Below are 15,185 nucleotides of genomic sequence, written 5' to 3'. Positions count from 1 at the left end.
GTCTGTTTGTCCCAAACTGAACAAGTTCAGAAAAAATATGAGGTGCCCAGATGCTATTAGATTCCCACAAAATGCACACATGTATTTTCTTTTTGTCCAAGGCACATTAGATAAAATTATGAACATTTCACAGAGCATACATTTTTCAGGTTAGGCTTTTGCAGTAAGAGTGTTTGTTCTCCTAAATGACTATGTCTAAAAAGAAAAATCTTATTTGTCATCGGGCAAGACATTGCAAATGTTGACAATAAATCAAGTTCACATGAGTGTCATGGGCAAATACAGGTATTTCATCTTCTCAAATAAACAATCCATAATGCACAGGGGAAATAAAATTAGAGATTCTTGAAGCCACAAAACCATGTGTGAAACATGTCAGCTCGATTGTCAGGGACTGTGGAGACAGTGTTAACTTTTGTGCCTTAAATACGGCCCTGGAACTGTAGAAGGTATGTTGAATGTGTTCAAATTCCAACACTCACAGCAGTGATCGAACAATGACCTTTTCAGAACCATTTCAATCTGCATTCACAGTATTGATCCTGTATACATGGAGATGTATATAGCCCCACACTTGGTGAGAACCTGCTTACAATGATGATGACACAGCGTTGGAAAAAATATAAATAAAGAATGCAAGATTCAGGCTTTCTTTGAAAATGAATTGTTTTAAGATGAATAGACTTCCATTACAGCTACCAATACCAAGTCATAAATACTATCAGATAATACTAATGATATAATGGCTGAAATTTTTAATTATCTTAAGAGAGAAAATGTATAGGCTAGGAAGGCACATTCAGTCCAATTTACCTGCTGCTCATTCATTTTCCAAAGTTGTGTCAAAATTAAGAGGAGAATGTTTTTTTCTCATAAGATAAGCTTTTTATCATAAGATAGGGTGGCATCCATATTAGACTTAGGATCAGTTGATAAGACACATCAACACTTAACTCTAAGTTTTCTTCTTGTCTGTTTGAAGGGCTTGCACCATGGTGGATATCGTTCATTGATTTAAGTAGCCAATGATATTCTAATCCACACTTTTTCTGTGTCCAATGAGGATGTATCATGATTCAGGGGCAGCTGTGGACTTTCACTCAAAACTTACGTCTTATTTGAATTTTCTCGGGCACCTACCAAATATTCTCTCCCATTCTTAACACACTTCACAGGTTCATATAGCAACCTGTAGGTGTTTTCTGAGATGTGTCAGCTTTTTATAGTTGCTTATAATAATGTTATCACTATTATTTCATGAGAAGAGTAGTTTATTAAAGAAAACTATCAGCCTATAAAATTTTGAGGACACCTTATTTATACGCCCCAAATAATGCCAATCTAATATGATATATTTGATTTAAGTAGATGAACAAAAGAATACACATGAATAGTGTGAAGACAGTACTTAAAAAGTAACCTCATATAAATTCACACTCAGAGATGATGCATCTATCTGTTTACACTCAAACATAGTGTTGAGCAAGAAACTGGAGCCTCCAGAAGACATACATTAGCATTAATAGCTTAAGCATAAAATTTGTGCTCCAGGGTACATAGGCCCTGTGCTCCCCTGCAGGCCAACACGAGTCACATAGCCAACAGAACACACATCCAAAAGCCATTGCTAATGTCCACCTGAGATTATGAGTTTGGAGTCAGAGCACTAGTACAGGGAATGAGTACCTTGCCTTGCAGGTGGCCAACCCAGTTTGATTCCTGGCGTCACATAAGGTCCTCCAGGTAGTACCAGGAATGACTGCTGAGCACAGAGCCAGGAGTCAGCCCCTTAGCAAAATTGGTGTGAACAACAACCAAAAGATGGTTTATGGGGCAGGGAACGAATTTCCCAAAGGCAATGAGTTGGATGCTCATACAGAAAGAGAGTGTGAAGTAAGTTCTATGGACACACAAGAAAGTGCGTGCGGGATATGGCAGGGTGTGTGGTGCGGAGGGAGGGCTGGGACCCTTGAGGACTGCTCACCCTTCACCATCTGAGCTCTGTGGGCACAGACAGCGGGTCTGACTGTGGGTCTTGGGCATCTGATCTTTCCGCTTCTCTCTGCCCCACAAGGGAAGGTTTACTCCACATCCTGAAAAGCTGGAGAGGTAAGCATGGGGGGTTTGGATTTTAGGGGACCAGTGGGTCAATCAATGATTTCAGAGCACAGAGACAAAGGCCTGATGTTGTAATCTATGAGATGTCTTTTCTGCCTTGTGTCTGGGGGCCCTGGGAATATATTCCCAGGAGCAGAGTTGCTGGTTCAATAGAAACTCATTCACTAGGGCCCGAGAGATAGCACAGCAGTAGGGTATATGCCTTGCATGCTGCAGAGCTAGGAGGGACCTGTTCAATTCCTGGCATCTCATATGGTCCCCCAGACTGCCAGCTATTTCTGAGTGCAGAGCCAGGAGTAACCCCTGAGTGCCACTGGGTTTGGCCCAAAACCCAATCAATCAATCAATAAAGTTTTTTAAAAAAGGAACTCATTTTCTAGCTTTTGGAGGAATGTCCGTATCTAAGTTTAAATCAACTTATTTTTGTGAATTTCACTTTTTTTTAAGATTAGTTAAAAAATTTAATTGAATTTCCATGGGACACAGGAACTTTTGAAATCTAGATCTCATGGTGATCTAATGAAGAGAGACAGCGAAAGGCAGAGAGAAACAGTCAGAGAGAGAGAGAGAGAGAGAGACAGAGAGACAAGAGAACAATCAACTTTTTTTGTGAACTTTACTTTTTTTTTTAATTAGTTAAAAAATTTTAATTGAGGGGCAGGAGTAGTGGCGCAGCAGTAGGGTGTTTGCCTTTCAAGTGGCTGATCCAGGACAGTCTTTGGTTCAATCCCCTGGCATCCCATATGCTCCCCTGAGCTAGGAGTTATATCTGAGTACATAGCCAGGAGTAACCCCTGAGCATCACCGGGTGTGTCCCAAAAACCAAAAAAAATTATTTTTTTAATTGAATCTTCATGGGACACAGCAACTTTTGAAATCTAGATCTCATGGTGATCTAATGAAGAGAGAGAGACAGAGAAAGAGCTATGTAGAGGTAATCCTTAGTACCTGCCAGACAGAAGGAAATGATTTGGCAAAAGTTCTAGCAATATTCAGAGAACGTTCATTTCCCCCAGACATTCATCTGTGATCTAAATAAAATCACAATGTTCGATGCTGCATGGTATGTGATGCCAACTCACACATCTCGACTTCACGTCTCACCATTACTGTCTTGCAAATGGTATTTGCCATCAATTACAGCATTTGTTTTGAAATCATGATTTGCTGAAGAACTGGAAACACTGGGAGTCAAATCTACTTATTTAGAAATGCAGGCTCATTACCTCTTACACTTTTCAAAACTTCTCTATCTCAGTCAACAAATCTAGATCTTGGAACAAAAGTAGAACTCACAGCAACCTTTCTCCTGGGCCTGAGTCCAGTTCCAGGGCATCTCCTGACACTAGAACCAGCAAATAAATGGCTCCGTTTCCTCTATCCACACTCACTGGAAAATAGTGATGTTTTCTGAGAAGTACACTGACACTGAGAAATATAATAATGCTCACTGAGAAATGTAGTAATATTCACTGAGAGGTAAATAGGTAAATTAGGTCAATGCCTAATGAGAAGAACTCACTGAGAAGTACAGTAATACTCCAAAGGAAATAGAGTGATTCTCATTAAGAAATATAGAAAAATACAGTATTGCTCATTGTAAATACTAAATGCTCACAGGAATATACACTTATACATATGAGTTGGGAAATACTCATAATAGTGTGCAACGAAAAACACTGAAAAATACAGGTCTACTCACTGAGAAATATGGGAAAATTCTGGGAAATACTCATAGGAATATTTGTGAAGTATATTGAAGTCTTTGTTCCGGTTTGTGTTTGTTCTCATTGCCTGCTTTTTCCTCTCGACCTGAGGGGAGGGGTTCAGATTGGAGCAGAATAAAATGGAGGCAGGTAGCTGAGAGAGAGCAGCTTTTTGCTGCAGGCTTGTGAGCTCCTTGGGTGGAGCAGCTAGCTTGTTGGTGAACTGCTTGAGTACGAGTTTCTTGCCTCTTTTTACCCTCATATCTGTGTGGATTATTTACTGTGGACTAATTTAACTGGGACAGCTTCTTGTATCTTTACTGGATAGGGATATGGGAACTGGAATAACCAAACCCTAACCCAACATCCAGGAATCAGATTCTTCAATACTCACTCCAGAAATAAAGGAATACATAAAAAAAATGCTCCACATCCCTAATCATCAGGGAGATGCAAATCAAAACAATAATGAGGTACCATCTCATTCCACAGAGACTGGCACACATCACAAAAAAACAGAACAATCAGTGCTGGCAGGAATGTGGGGAGAGAGGAACTCTCAATCACTGCTAGTGGGAATGCTGTTTAGTCCACATTTATGGAAAACAATATGAAGACCCCTCGAAAAAAACTAGTAATTGAGCTCCCATATGATCCAGCATTACCACTCCTAGGAATATACCCTAGGAACACAAAATCACCAGGCAGAAAAGCCCTCTGTATTTCTGTTTGTCACAGCACTAGTTACAATAGCCAGAACCTAGATACAACCCAACTGCCTGAGAACTGATGAGTGGCTAAAGAAACTGTGGTTCATCTCTATACAGTGGTATACTACACAGCTGTTGGGAAAAATTAAGTCATGCAATTTGCTTATACATGGATGGACTGGAGACTATTATGCTGAGTGAAATGAGTCAGTGGGAGAGGAATAGACTTAGAATAATCACACTTATTTGTGGGACATGGGAAAAATAAAAGATAGTATAGTAATAATACCCAGATCCAATAGAGAGGACCTGTCCATGGGAGGTAAGAAACTTGCCACCAAAGAGCAGTTAGTGCAGTTAGGGTAGAGAAGAGATCACTATGATGATGATAGTTGGAACTGATCACTCTGGACATAAACGGGACGCTAAAAGGGCTTAAGTGATATGCATGATACATACCCCTTCATTAACAATAGTGCAAACCACAGTGTGAAAAAGGGAGAGAGAGAGTGAGTGAGAGAGAGTGGAGAGAGAGAGAGAGAGAGAGAGAGAGAGAGAGAGAGAGAGAGAGAGAGAGAGAGAGAGAGAGAGAGAGAGAGAGAGGTAAAATGTCTTCCCAGAGGCAGGCAGGGGATAGGGTGGGAAGGAAACTGGGGACATTTTTAATGGAAAATTGGTGAAGGGTGGTGGACACTATATGACTGAAACCCAAGGATGAACAATTTTTTAGCCATGGTACTTAAATAAAGTAATTATTTAACAAAAAAGAAATAGGTGAATACTTAGGGAAAATATGAGAATATTCTTTTCTTAGATATACTCAGGAAGACTCAGGGAGAAATACAGGAATACTCAATGAGAAACAGGAATACTTGGGGGAAAATGGAAGAACAGTCAGAAAACCATCTCCTGCCTGTGGGTTCTAAGCCCCCTTGCACCTGGGGAACGGGACCCAGCCCTTTCCAGGCTAGAGGATTATGGACTGATCAGGACTTGGTGGAGACAAAAAGGAAAGAGATGGGTAGGAAAAGCTACTGAATTTCTCGGCCGCCATTTAGGGGGAAATTTCAGGCCACAGGAAACACAAAGCAAGGACTGGAACATTCTATCCCACCCTCACGCAAACAGCATCTTCTCCCCTGTGAGTAAGTGATGGAACCAGGTGATAGGACAGACTCACCAAAGAGCGGCCTTTAGCTTCCTGAGTCCTCAGGAGAAGTTAGAGCCGATGGTCTCCCATCACCCCAAAGGCCATTTCCTTCCTCAGTGTGCTTTATAGTTTTCCTTATCACTAAACAAGACCCAGAGCTATTAAATTGTTAGTTCTTTTCAGCACTGACTGCTATACTATGAAAATTTGCTCCTATAAAAATGTGGAATTTCTCGTGTCTTATTCTGTAGAATACTGGTTCTACAAATATCGGTGTTTTAAGCTAAATGATCTTTATTTGCTTTGCATTTCCTTATTAACCTAACATTAGCCACCATCCCCTAGGATGGAAATAAATACATTTCCAAGGGCAGGTAAATCAGAGAGGCAAAATAGACTAAATTAAATCTCTTTAAGATTGAAGAAGGTTCCATTTATAGTCTTCTGCTCATAATTTTGCAAAGTGGGAAAAGGCACTTACTGGGGTTAACTGTATCCCCTAAAAGGTACGTTTAGTTTTAATTCCAGCATTTTCTTTACTTGGAAATTAGGTCTTTGCAAATCAAGGTAAGGTGAGACCAAACTGAGTTAAAATAGACTCTAAATAAAGAGTGAGTGAGAAAGTATGTGTGAGTATGTTGAGTATGTGTGTGTGTGAGAGAGAGAGACAGAGGGGGGAGAGGAGAGGGGGGGGAGAGAGAGAGAGAGAGAGAGAGAGAGAGAGAGAGAGAAAGAGACAGAGAGAGAGAGAGAGAGAGAGAGAGAGAGAGAGAGAGAGAGAAGAAAAAAGATTCAGCAAAAAGATTATGACGGAGACAGGAAGCAGGACACACTAGAATCAAGGATCCTAGAATGAAAGACAACAGAGAAAGGTGGTCCTTGGGAAGGACAGAGGAACATACCAGCTGACATCAGCCTGAAGCTCTCCAGAGCCAGATGAGAATGGCCTGATCTTGCTCCTTTCCATTCTGCTGTGCTTTGTGCTGGCAGCAAAGTAAACTAAGGCAAACTGGCTCAGTAAGGGGATAAGGATCTCAAGTTCTCATGTATGCTTTATTTGTGGTCACTGCAACATGCTTAGCATTTCTGAGCACTGACATGCTTGTGAGTAAAATCTGAGGAATTTTCTATCACTGGAAAACAATAGATGTGAAAATCTAGGTACACGGTAGGAAATGATTAAGGATTATATTAATGAAGGGAATAAGACAATGTCTTTTATCCTCACTCTAAAAACATGCCTAACTTTTTTTGCTTGCTTTAGTTTCGTTTCAGATGGATGTGGAGCCCCTTCCCCCGCATAGTGCTTGAGGATGACTCCACTCCAGGTTGAGCCCTGAAAGTTTCCAGAAGTTGGTCCCAGGGATGAGACCTGGGGCTTCCATGTGCACATCAGACACTCCAACCCTTTGATCTAATCTGAGGCCACTAAAAAACTTTATTAGAAATAAACTCGCCATAAGCAATACGATTCCCAAATAATTAAAGGGAACTATGAAAGTCAAAAGTAAAGTCTGTCAATAGCAGCAACACATAACTCCATTGATTCTGTAATGATTCACTTTCATGACGCAAACGGTGTGGACATGGCTTAACTAGATTGTGAACGAGAACATAGTCAATATCTGTCACCTCATATTATTATATAACCAGCTGAATAAAAGTTAGGAGAATGAATAAAAAGCAACCGAACCTACCAAACCATTTTAGTGAGGCCTGACCTAAAAGTATCAGGAAATTCAATTTCCAAGCCTAAAGTAACAGCAGTAGACTTTAATAGATGTAGACAGTATTTAGGGTATGCCCGAAATGGTCTACAAACTCTGTTCACTCTCTTCTCACACCAGCTGTGCATATGAGATAACATTGGAGCACATTTTCCACCACCATATCATTGCATATTGCAAAGACTTTAAGTTGAAAACACAGCCTTATACATGTGTTGTGTATGTAAATATTTTGGGGATTATTATGTTACTGACCCTACCCTAAACAAATGGGGGAATTGTTGTGTATGTAAATATTTTAGGGGATTATTATGTTACTGACCCTACCCTGATGGTGATTGTGCCCTACATTAGGGTGTGACCTGGCATTCTGCCCCCACCCTAGGGTGGTACCTGATTCTGCTGCCACCATTGGGTGGTATCTGATCCCACCATTGGGTGGTACCTGATTCTGGGGGATAAAAAAAGGGTCTGTGGAAGGCAAGAGGCATTTGGCTGGAACTTATGCTGAGTCTTTGGACTTCAGTCTTGTCCACCGAATAAAGCTAATATTTCCACAAGCCTGACTGTCTGCGAGCTGTTTACCCGCTCACCTCAGAACCGTCGGCTGAACAGGGTGGCAGACACGTGCTCCGAGCTGGAGGGGAAAGACCTCATCCTCCATCCCTCCATCAGTCAACCTCTTCAGAGGCTGACTTGCAATATACATGTAGTGAAATCCTTAAATGGCAGCATCTTGAGTGCTTGACTTACTAAGATAAGCAGTAAGACAACATCAGGGTTATCACAGGCACAGGCGATGTGCATTGGGGTCCAACAGTCTTCATCCTGGTGGTTGACGTCGAGCCCCTTGTCGATGAGAACCTCGGCGATGAAGGCATTGTCATAGCGGGCACACTGGAAGAAAGGAAAAGGGAGACAGACGACATTCATTCTGGACTCAGTGGTTTCTCCCGAATGGGCAGGAAACAGTCTCTGGGTGAAGACCAGGCAAGATTCCTGAGCACAATACCAGGAGTAGCGCTTGAGCACTGCCTGGTATTTCCCCCAACCAACAATAAGAACTAAAAGTTAAAATAAGGCAAAAGATGTGTTCAAAGTTGCAACAAAACTTTGGGGAGAGACATTGAAGAAAGATAAAAGGAGATCAAACAGTTCTGGAATCCGAAGACATTTAGAAACCAGCCCCACAGCCAGATAGTACAAGAGGCAGATGCAATCCTGCACAGGACTGGCCCCAGTTCCACCCCTGGCACCCCACATGGTCCCCTGAATCTTACCAGCAATGATCCCTGAGCACAGAGTCAGGAGTAAGCCCTGAGCACCATGAGATGTGACCTTCTTCTTCCACAAAATAAGCCATCAGCAAAAAATGTTGAAATTGAACAAAAATGTGTGAAAGCATTCACAATTTGTTGAGAGAAATTAGAGTAAACTTCAATAAATGGAGAGAAAAACTGAGCCTACGATGAGGAGTCACTGCCTGAAAATCAATTGTAGAAATAATGCAAATGCAATCAGAGCTCTAGCAGTGAATTGTAGGACTTGAAAAGCAGACTCTAAAATTCATCCATCAATACAAAGACCCATAATAGCTCAAATATCTGTGGAGAAGCAGTTGAAGATGCGTCGTCTCAGCACATACAGTTAGAGTAGTAGCTGGGGTCAGGCTCAGAAAATCCAATGAATCAATGACACACCAGACACAATTTCACCCCATGAAACTCTGATTCTTGAGAAAGTTTATCCCACCCAGGGAGAAAGGTTGGTCATAATTCCACTAATTTGAAGTAATCATCTAGATCGATGTAGAGAAAGCTCCCTGATCTTCCCTTGCAGTGCACACAAAATTAACAAAGAACATAGTATGCGAAAGATAAATATCTCACACTTTTAAAAGATCCAGAAGGGCCAGAACAATAGTACAGCAGGGAGGGCACTTGCCTTACAGATGGCCAACCTGGGCACTGCCTAAAAGCAAATAAACAAGCAAACAAACAAGCCCATAAAAGAAATGTGGGCCCGGAGAGATAGCACAGCGGCGTTTGCCTTGCAAGCAGCCGATCCAGGACCAAAGGTGGTTGGTTCGAATCCCGGTGTCCCATAGGGTCCCCCGTGCCTGCCAGGAGCTATTTCTGAGCAGACAGCCAGGAGTAACCCCTGAGCACTGCCGGGTGTGACCCAAAAACCAAAACCAAAAACAAAACCAAAAACAAAAACAACAACAAAAAAAAGAAATGGAAGAACAGCACCACTAAAACCATCATTTATGAAGGGGAATATTAACAATTGATTTTGATCCTAATAAGAAGCTCTCTATTCCTCACTCAGAGATCAAATAGATGTCAGGGATTTGGAGAAAAAGAACTGCAAAATATTTTTATTCAACACATGCCAAGCTTAACAAAGGGAGTGTTTTTAGGATGGCCTATATTAAAAAAAGTGGGCAAGAAATTGAAACTGATACTTGGGGGGGGAGGTAGATTTATGCCTCTCACAGCTAGCTCCCAAACACAAACCACTGGGAAATCGCTTCCTGTTTTCCCCAAACCAATCAGTGCTACAGGGCAAACTAAGTTTCCTAGGAACAGGGAGTGGGATGCAGGAAGGTTGCTGGCTGGGTTGAGCAGGGAAAGTTTGAGAATGGGTTTTAGGTTTGCACTAAGGCTAATGGGATCAATTAACAGCAACAAATGTCCCTCCCTGGGACCAACCAGTAGGAATGGTGACTCCCCCACTTCCCGCAGGAACTCCCAACACGTTCACAGTGGGTCTGGACACAGTCGCTGATGAGGTGAGGCTCAGAGTTGGAAAGATCAATGACTCTGTTTCAGAATTTGGGACTGAATCTAATTTCTTTTAGGAAATTCATATGCAAGCCTTTTCCTCTCCTCCTCTCCTCTCCCTGCGAATTCAGGGCAGAGAGATGAGGTCAAGAACTCCCCTCCCCGCAGTCAAGGCAACCTCTCCCAGCAGCTAATCTACAATTCCAATATCCCAGGATGGGGCCTGCCCTGTCCTCTTACCTCAGAAGGAGTAAATGAGATGCAAGGTGGAAAGTGCTATCAACTCCTCTTGGTATTACAATTCAAAGGATTCTGAATAATAATTTGACAGCCATAAATACCTTCTAATCACACTTGTCTGAAAAGATTATGATGGCTGAACATGCTATTACAATCTTCTTGTAATATTACTGGCAGATAGTTAACACAATTCCCCCTAGAACCAACACTCTTCAAGTTAGCGCCTCTTCCTGATTCTGGTCCCTCTTCAAATACTGCCACCCATCCCTCTAGGTGACCCTAGTGACAGGAAGCAAATGGAGGCGCTGCCAATCAGCCAGGCTCACCTGAGCTCTGGTGCCCTTGTCACCTCCAATTCTCCTCTTGTTGCCAGCTGGAGCCCACTCTAGGGCTGCGCTGGAGTGGATCTGTGGGGTCCACCCAGTGCTGCATGAAAATATAGATTTCAACAAACATGATGCCTAAATTTCAAGATGGTGTATTAGCCCATGAAATCCAGACAAGGACCTTCAGGATCACAGGGACCATGACTTGGGCCCTGGACCAGCCTGTTCCTTAATCTCTCAGCCTTCCAGCTTCATTCCAGCCCACCTATAACTCTCCCTCCATGGGTCTGTGGAACTTGCTCCATTCCCAACACGCTGCACATCTAGAAAGATCTAGAGATCCAAAGAGGAAATGCAGAGCATTTCTCCTTTGGCTTCACTGTTCTGAATGTATCGTTTTTTCCCTGAGGAAAGTACTTGGCCATTTCTGAGTTTATTGTTGATTTTTCAACAATCACCCTCATGGGCCTCTCAAATTCACTCTGGCGTATTCCCTCAATCTGCTTCTTCCTTCCTCTTCTCTTCCCATCAGGACCCCAGGCTCACACTGGCCCTCAGGGACACTGGGACACTCCCTGAGTGAGAGTTTTCAAGGCCTCCCTTCCTGGATGCTCTGAAATACCCTCCATACTCTTCCTTGGTCATCCACTCTTCCCTCATGCCATTTCCAAGAACAACCCCATACTGAAATATTTAGTCCCGACATTCCAACCTCAGGCCCAAGTGTCCCATCTCCTCCTAAACTAAGCAGAACCTGGCAAGTCACAACTTTGTAAAAGTTTGCTGTTGGAACACACTTGTTTAGAAAGCAGCACCTCACAGGGTTGACACCCACTCAGCACTTCACACTTTCATGGAGGAGTGTATTCGCTGCCATTTTTAATTGTTTCTATACAGGGAACCTTCATCAATACTTATGCCCAACTCAGTGTGTGTGAGGGACTCAGTGGAAATGATTCCAGATGCCAAGTAACATAGAATACAAAACCAAGTAACAGATAATTCTAATCTAAAATGATGGTGTCTCTTCCAAATATCTTGTCGTTAAGAATGTTAGAGGTGTTTTAACTCTCCTCCTGGGCTAAGAAGATTTGTTGTGAATAACCCTGAAAACTATTGCTCAGAAAACCAGAACTTGAAAGCACACACACACACACACACACACACACACACACACACACACACACACACACACATACACACACACAAGTTCATTAGTATCCATAGATCACACACAGAAAGGTCATCTTTAATCATGTTTCTTTTCATCAGGGCTGGATTTCTGGTGATATGAGTTTTCCCCAAAGTCCATCCATGTTCAGTAAAATTATCCCTTTGTGCATCTTTGAGAATAGCAAATCAGTTACCCCATAAAAAATGGAGAGAAAGGAACAGACATCCATCTTTTAAGAGGGCATCTGGATGAACAGTGTCCATCCCCATTTATCACCAGGAACACTAAATCCAAATGATGCTAAGAGTTTACCTAACACCAGACAGAGTGATTTTAATATATAAAGGTAACCCTCCCAGCATTGGTGAGGAGGGGGTAAAGGGAACCCTTGAATTTGCTGTTGGTGGGAAGGACACCTTGATGACAAACACTGCGAAGCCTTCCCAAAAGGTTTGAAATGGAATCTGGGAATATGCCCCCGAAGATTTTATTTCTTCACATCTACCTTCCAAAGACAAAAATTTTACTTTGCAAAGATACACTCATACTCAGATTCAGGACAGTGCGAAGCACAAGAGCCAAGACCTGGAAATGAAATATATCTGGAGACAGATGGGTGGATATGGGAGAATTGGTTGACACACAATGGAGTAATGCTCAGCTCTGGGGAAAGACAAAAACTCACCTTTTTCTACAACTTGAATGGAGATAAAGAAGGTCATCAAGTAAATTAAGTCAGAGGGAGAAGGACAAAAACAAACAAACAAACAAACAGACATGAGACCTGACGGTCTTGTATGGCATGAAAGAAGCAGAGTGGGGGTGAGGTGATATCTTGAAAAGACAAATTCTTGGGCTTTGATGATAGAACTGAGGTTACTGTGCTGGGGGGGGGGGGCGGGGTGAGGGCAGAAGAGATAGACTGGAAGGGACACCAATACACTGTCGAAGGGAATCTGGCACTTTGGTGGTGGATCAGGTACAATGAATCAAAATGTACATAATATAATATTATGAATCAGGTTCTCAATGACAATTTTTTTTAACAAGTTTTGTCTGTTTGCTTGTTTGTTTTTATTTTGGTGGTCACCCCCTGGTGGTTCTCAGGGGTTACTCCTGGCTCTGCACTCAAAAATTACTCCTGGCAGGCCTGGGGGACCATATGGATGCCTGGGATCAAACCAAGGTTGGTTGCATGCAAGGAAATACCCTACCTGCTATCACTCTGGCTCTAGCTTTTGTACTTACGATTTTTCTGTGCACTGAAATATCCTTCCTCTCTCATATCACCTCTGCACGCCCTATACTATACTATGCTATGCTATGCTATGCTATGCTATGCTATGCTATGCTATGCTATGCTATGCTATGCTATGCTATGCTATGCTATGCTATGCTATGCTATACTATACTATACTATACTATACTATACTATACTATACTATACTATACTATACTATACTATACTATGCAATTTTCACACTTACTGGCATGTCTTATCCCCCTCTCTGCTCTGGCTCAGTGTTCTTAAGAGCTACTTGAATTGGAATTCAATTCTGTCCCGTCTATCTGGATATTAGAACTTGAATTCACCATGTCAAACTGATGATGCCCTGTGCCTGTTCTCAGAAAGGGGGCATAGCAGAAGTGCTCAGGGCTCACTCCTGCTGTGAGTTCGAGTCACTAGCATCACTCTTGGTGTTGACTGAGGGGGGGGGCACATGCAGTGCCAGGGACGGAACTGAGGTTAGTAACATGCCAGGGAAGCTCCTCTTCCCTGTATCTTTCTGGCCCTGTCTTGTTTCTAATGTGCTTTACATAAGCACACTGCTGTTGGGACAGAATTGAAAGATTGTGGCATTTGCTAGTCCATTCCAGAAGGTTCCATTATTATCAGGAGTTCATGCCTGGGAAAAAATCCCTGGACAGCATTTTAGCAAAGCTTATGTGGTTTTATTTTTGACCTTCATGAATGTTGCATTGCTTTTAAAAAAAAAAAACCTAAATTTGAGTTATCTTGTATATTGTCCCCCCGAGACCAAATTCCTGGGGTACAAATATTGTGTCTTCTTGCCATAATCCGGCTCTCTAATTGTACCTGTCATGTGTTGGAGAAGTAATTTATTAAAAGGTTGGGAAATAGGCTAGTTTTGAGGTGAACTCTCTGAAATAAGGATTCAAAAGATGATCAAACTTAGTATTCCATGATGGAAAAAATAAAAACCTTTTGCCCACTATTTATTTTTAATCCAGTGTGAATTATGGATCTTCACCATAAAACTTCTCCTTGAACTTTGACGATAAATCCATGCAGAAATTGAGGACTTAGCACGTCCCAGCGGACTTGGTTAAGCACCAAATTCAGTACATCTTCGGGCCAGCTCACACATGGGCAACACTCCCTCTACATGCCCAGCACAAGCATGCTGCCTTTTCTGAACTCTGAGAACATATAATTAGGGATGTGGAGCTGAGAAAGCTCCAGGCATCACCCCCAGGAGGCCCCAAGGTGGAGCCCACAATGGAGGGGCTGGTGTTTGACATTCTCGAAGGCTAAATTGCCTTTTCCAGGACCCACGGCTGCTGAAAGCCTATAATTTCAGCTCACTGGCAACCTGCAATCGCTCATTTGTTTTTATTTACTCAGTAACCCTTGGAACAGGAGACTGAGCTCCTCGCTCGCTGCTTCCCCACAGGCTTTCCGATCTGTCTTCTCACGCCAGTCTCTTCATTTTCGTCTCTGCACCTTGTTCAACAGAAGAGTGTCTTGTGTCTGCACTAGATTGAGAGCTAATGAAATCTGCATGTCTGCCTTTCGCTTCAATCTTCTCTTCAATCCTGGCTCTTGACTCTGCCATTTCAGAAATTTGGTACCCCACTATCTGGACTGAAAATAATATGACTTGCAGACATCACTCGTTCCTTCCTTCCTTCCTTCCTTCCTTCCTTCCTTCCTTCCTTCCTTCCTTCCTTCCTTCCTTCCTTCCTTCCTTCCTTCCTTCCTTCCTTCCTTCCTTCCTTCCTTCCTTCCTTCCTTCCTTCCTTCCTTCCTTCATTGAGTAAAAATCTTAATCCTCAGATGGTAAGAATAGGAAAGGGTCAAAGTCAGGCAGGTCTTGGAATATTATGCAGCAATCAGAAGAGATGAAGTCATGAAATTTTCCTATACATGGATGTATATGGAATCTATTATGCTGAGTGAAATAAATCAGAGGAAGAGAGATAAACACAGAATGGTCTCACTCATC

The 15,185-nt window shown here is 42.3% G+C and overlaps 1 protein-coding gene across 1 annotated transcript in view; it reads right to left on the bottom strand.

Moving 5' to 3' along the window:
- MYO16 (myosin XVI) overlaps positions 1-15,185 on the bottom strand; it is a 296,697-nt gene that overhangs the window by 233,733 nt on the left and 47,779 nt on the right. Inside the window, exon 4 of the mRNA XM_049778145.1 lies at positions 8,165-8,308. Within this exon, the coding sequence (XP_049634102.1) occupies positions 8,165-8,308 (144 nt within the window). The remainder of the gene's footprint in view (positions 1-8,164; positions 8,309-15,185) is intronic.

Source organism: Suncus etruscus, chromosome 8 (genome assembly GCF_024139225.1).
Source record: "Suncus etruscus isolate mSunEtr1 chromosome 8, mSunEtr1.pri.cur, whole genome shotgun sequence".
Classification (NCBI taxonomy): domain Eukaryota; kingdom Metazoa; phylum Chordata; class Mammalia; order Eulipotyphla; family Soricidae; genus Suncus; species Suncus etruscus.
Note: the sequence above shows the minus strand (reverse complement) of the source record. Positions and strands in the feature narration are given on the sequence as shown.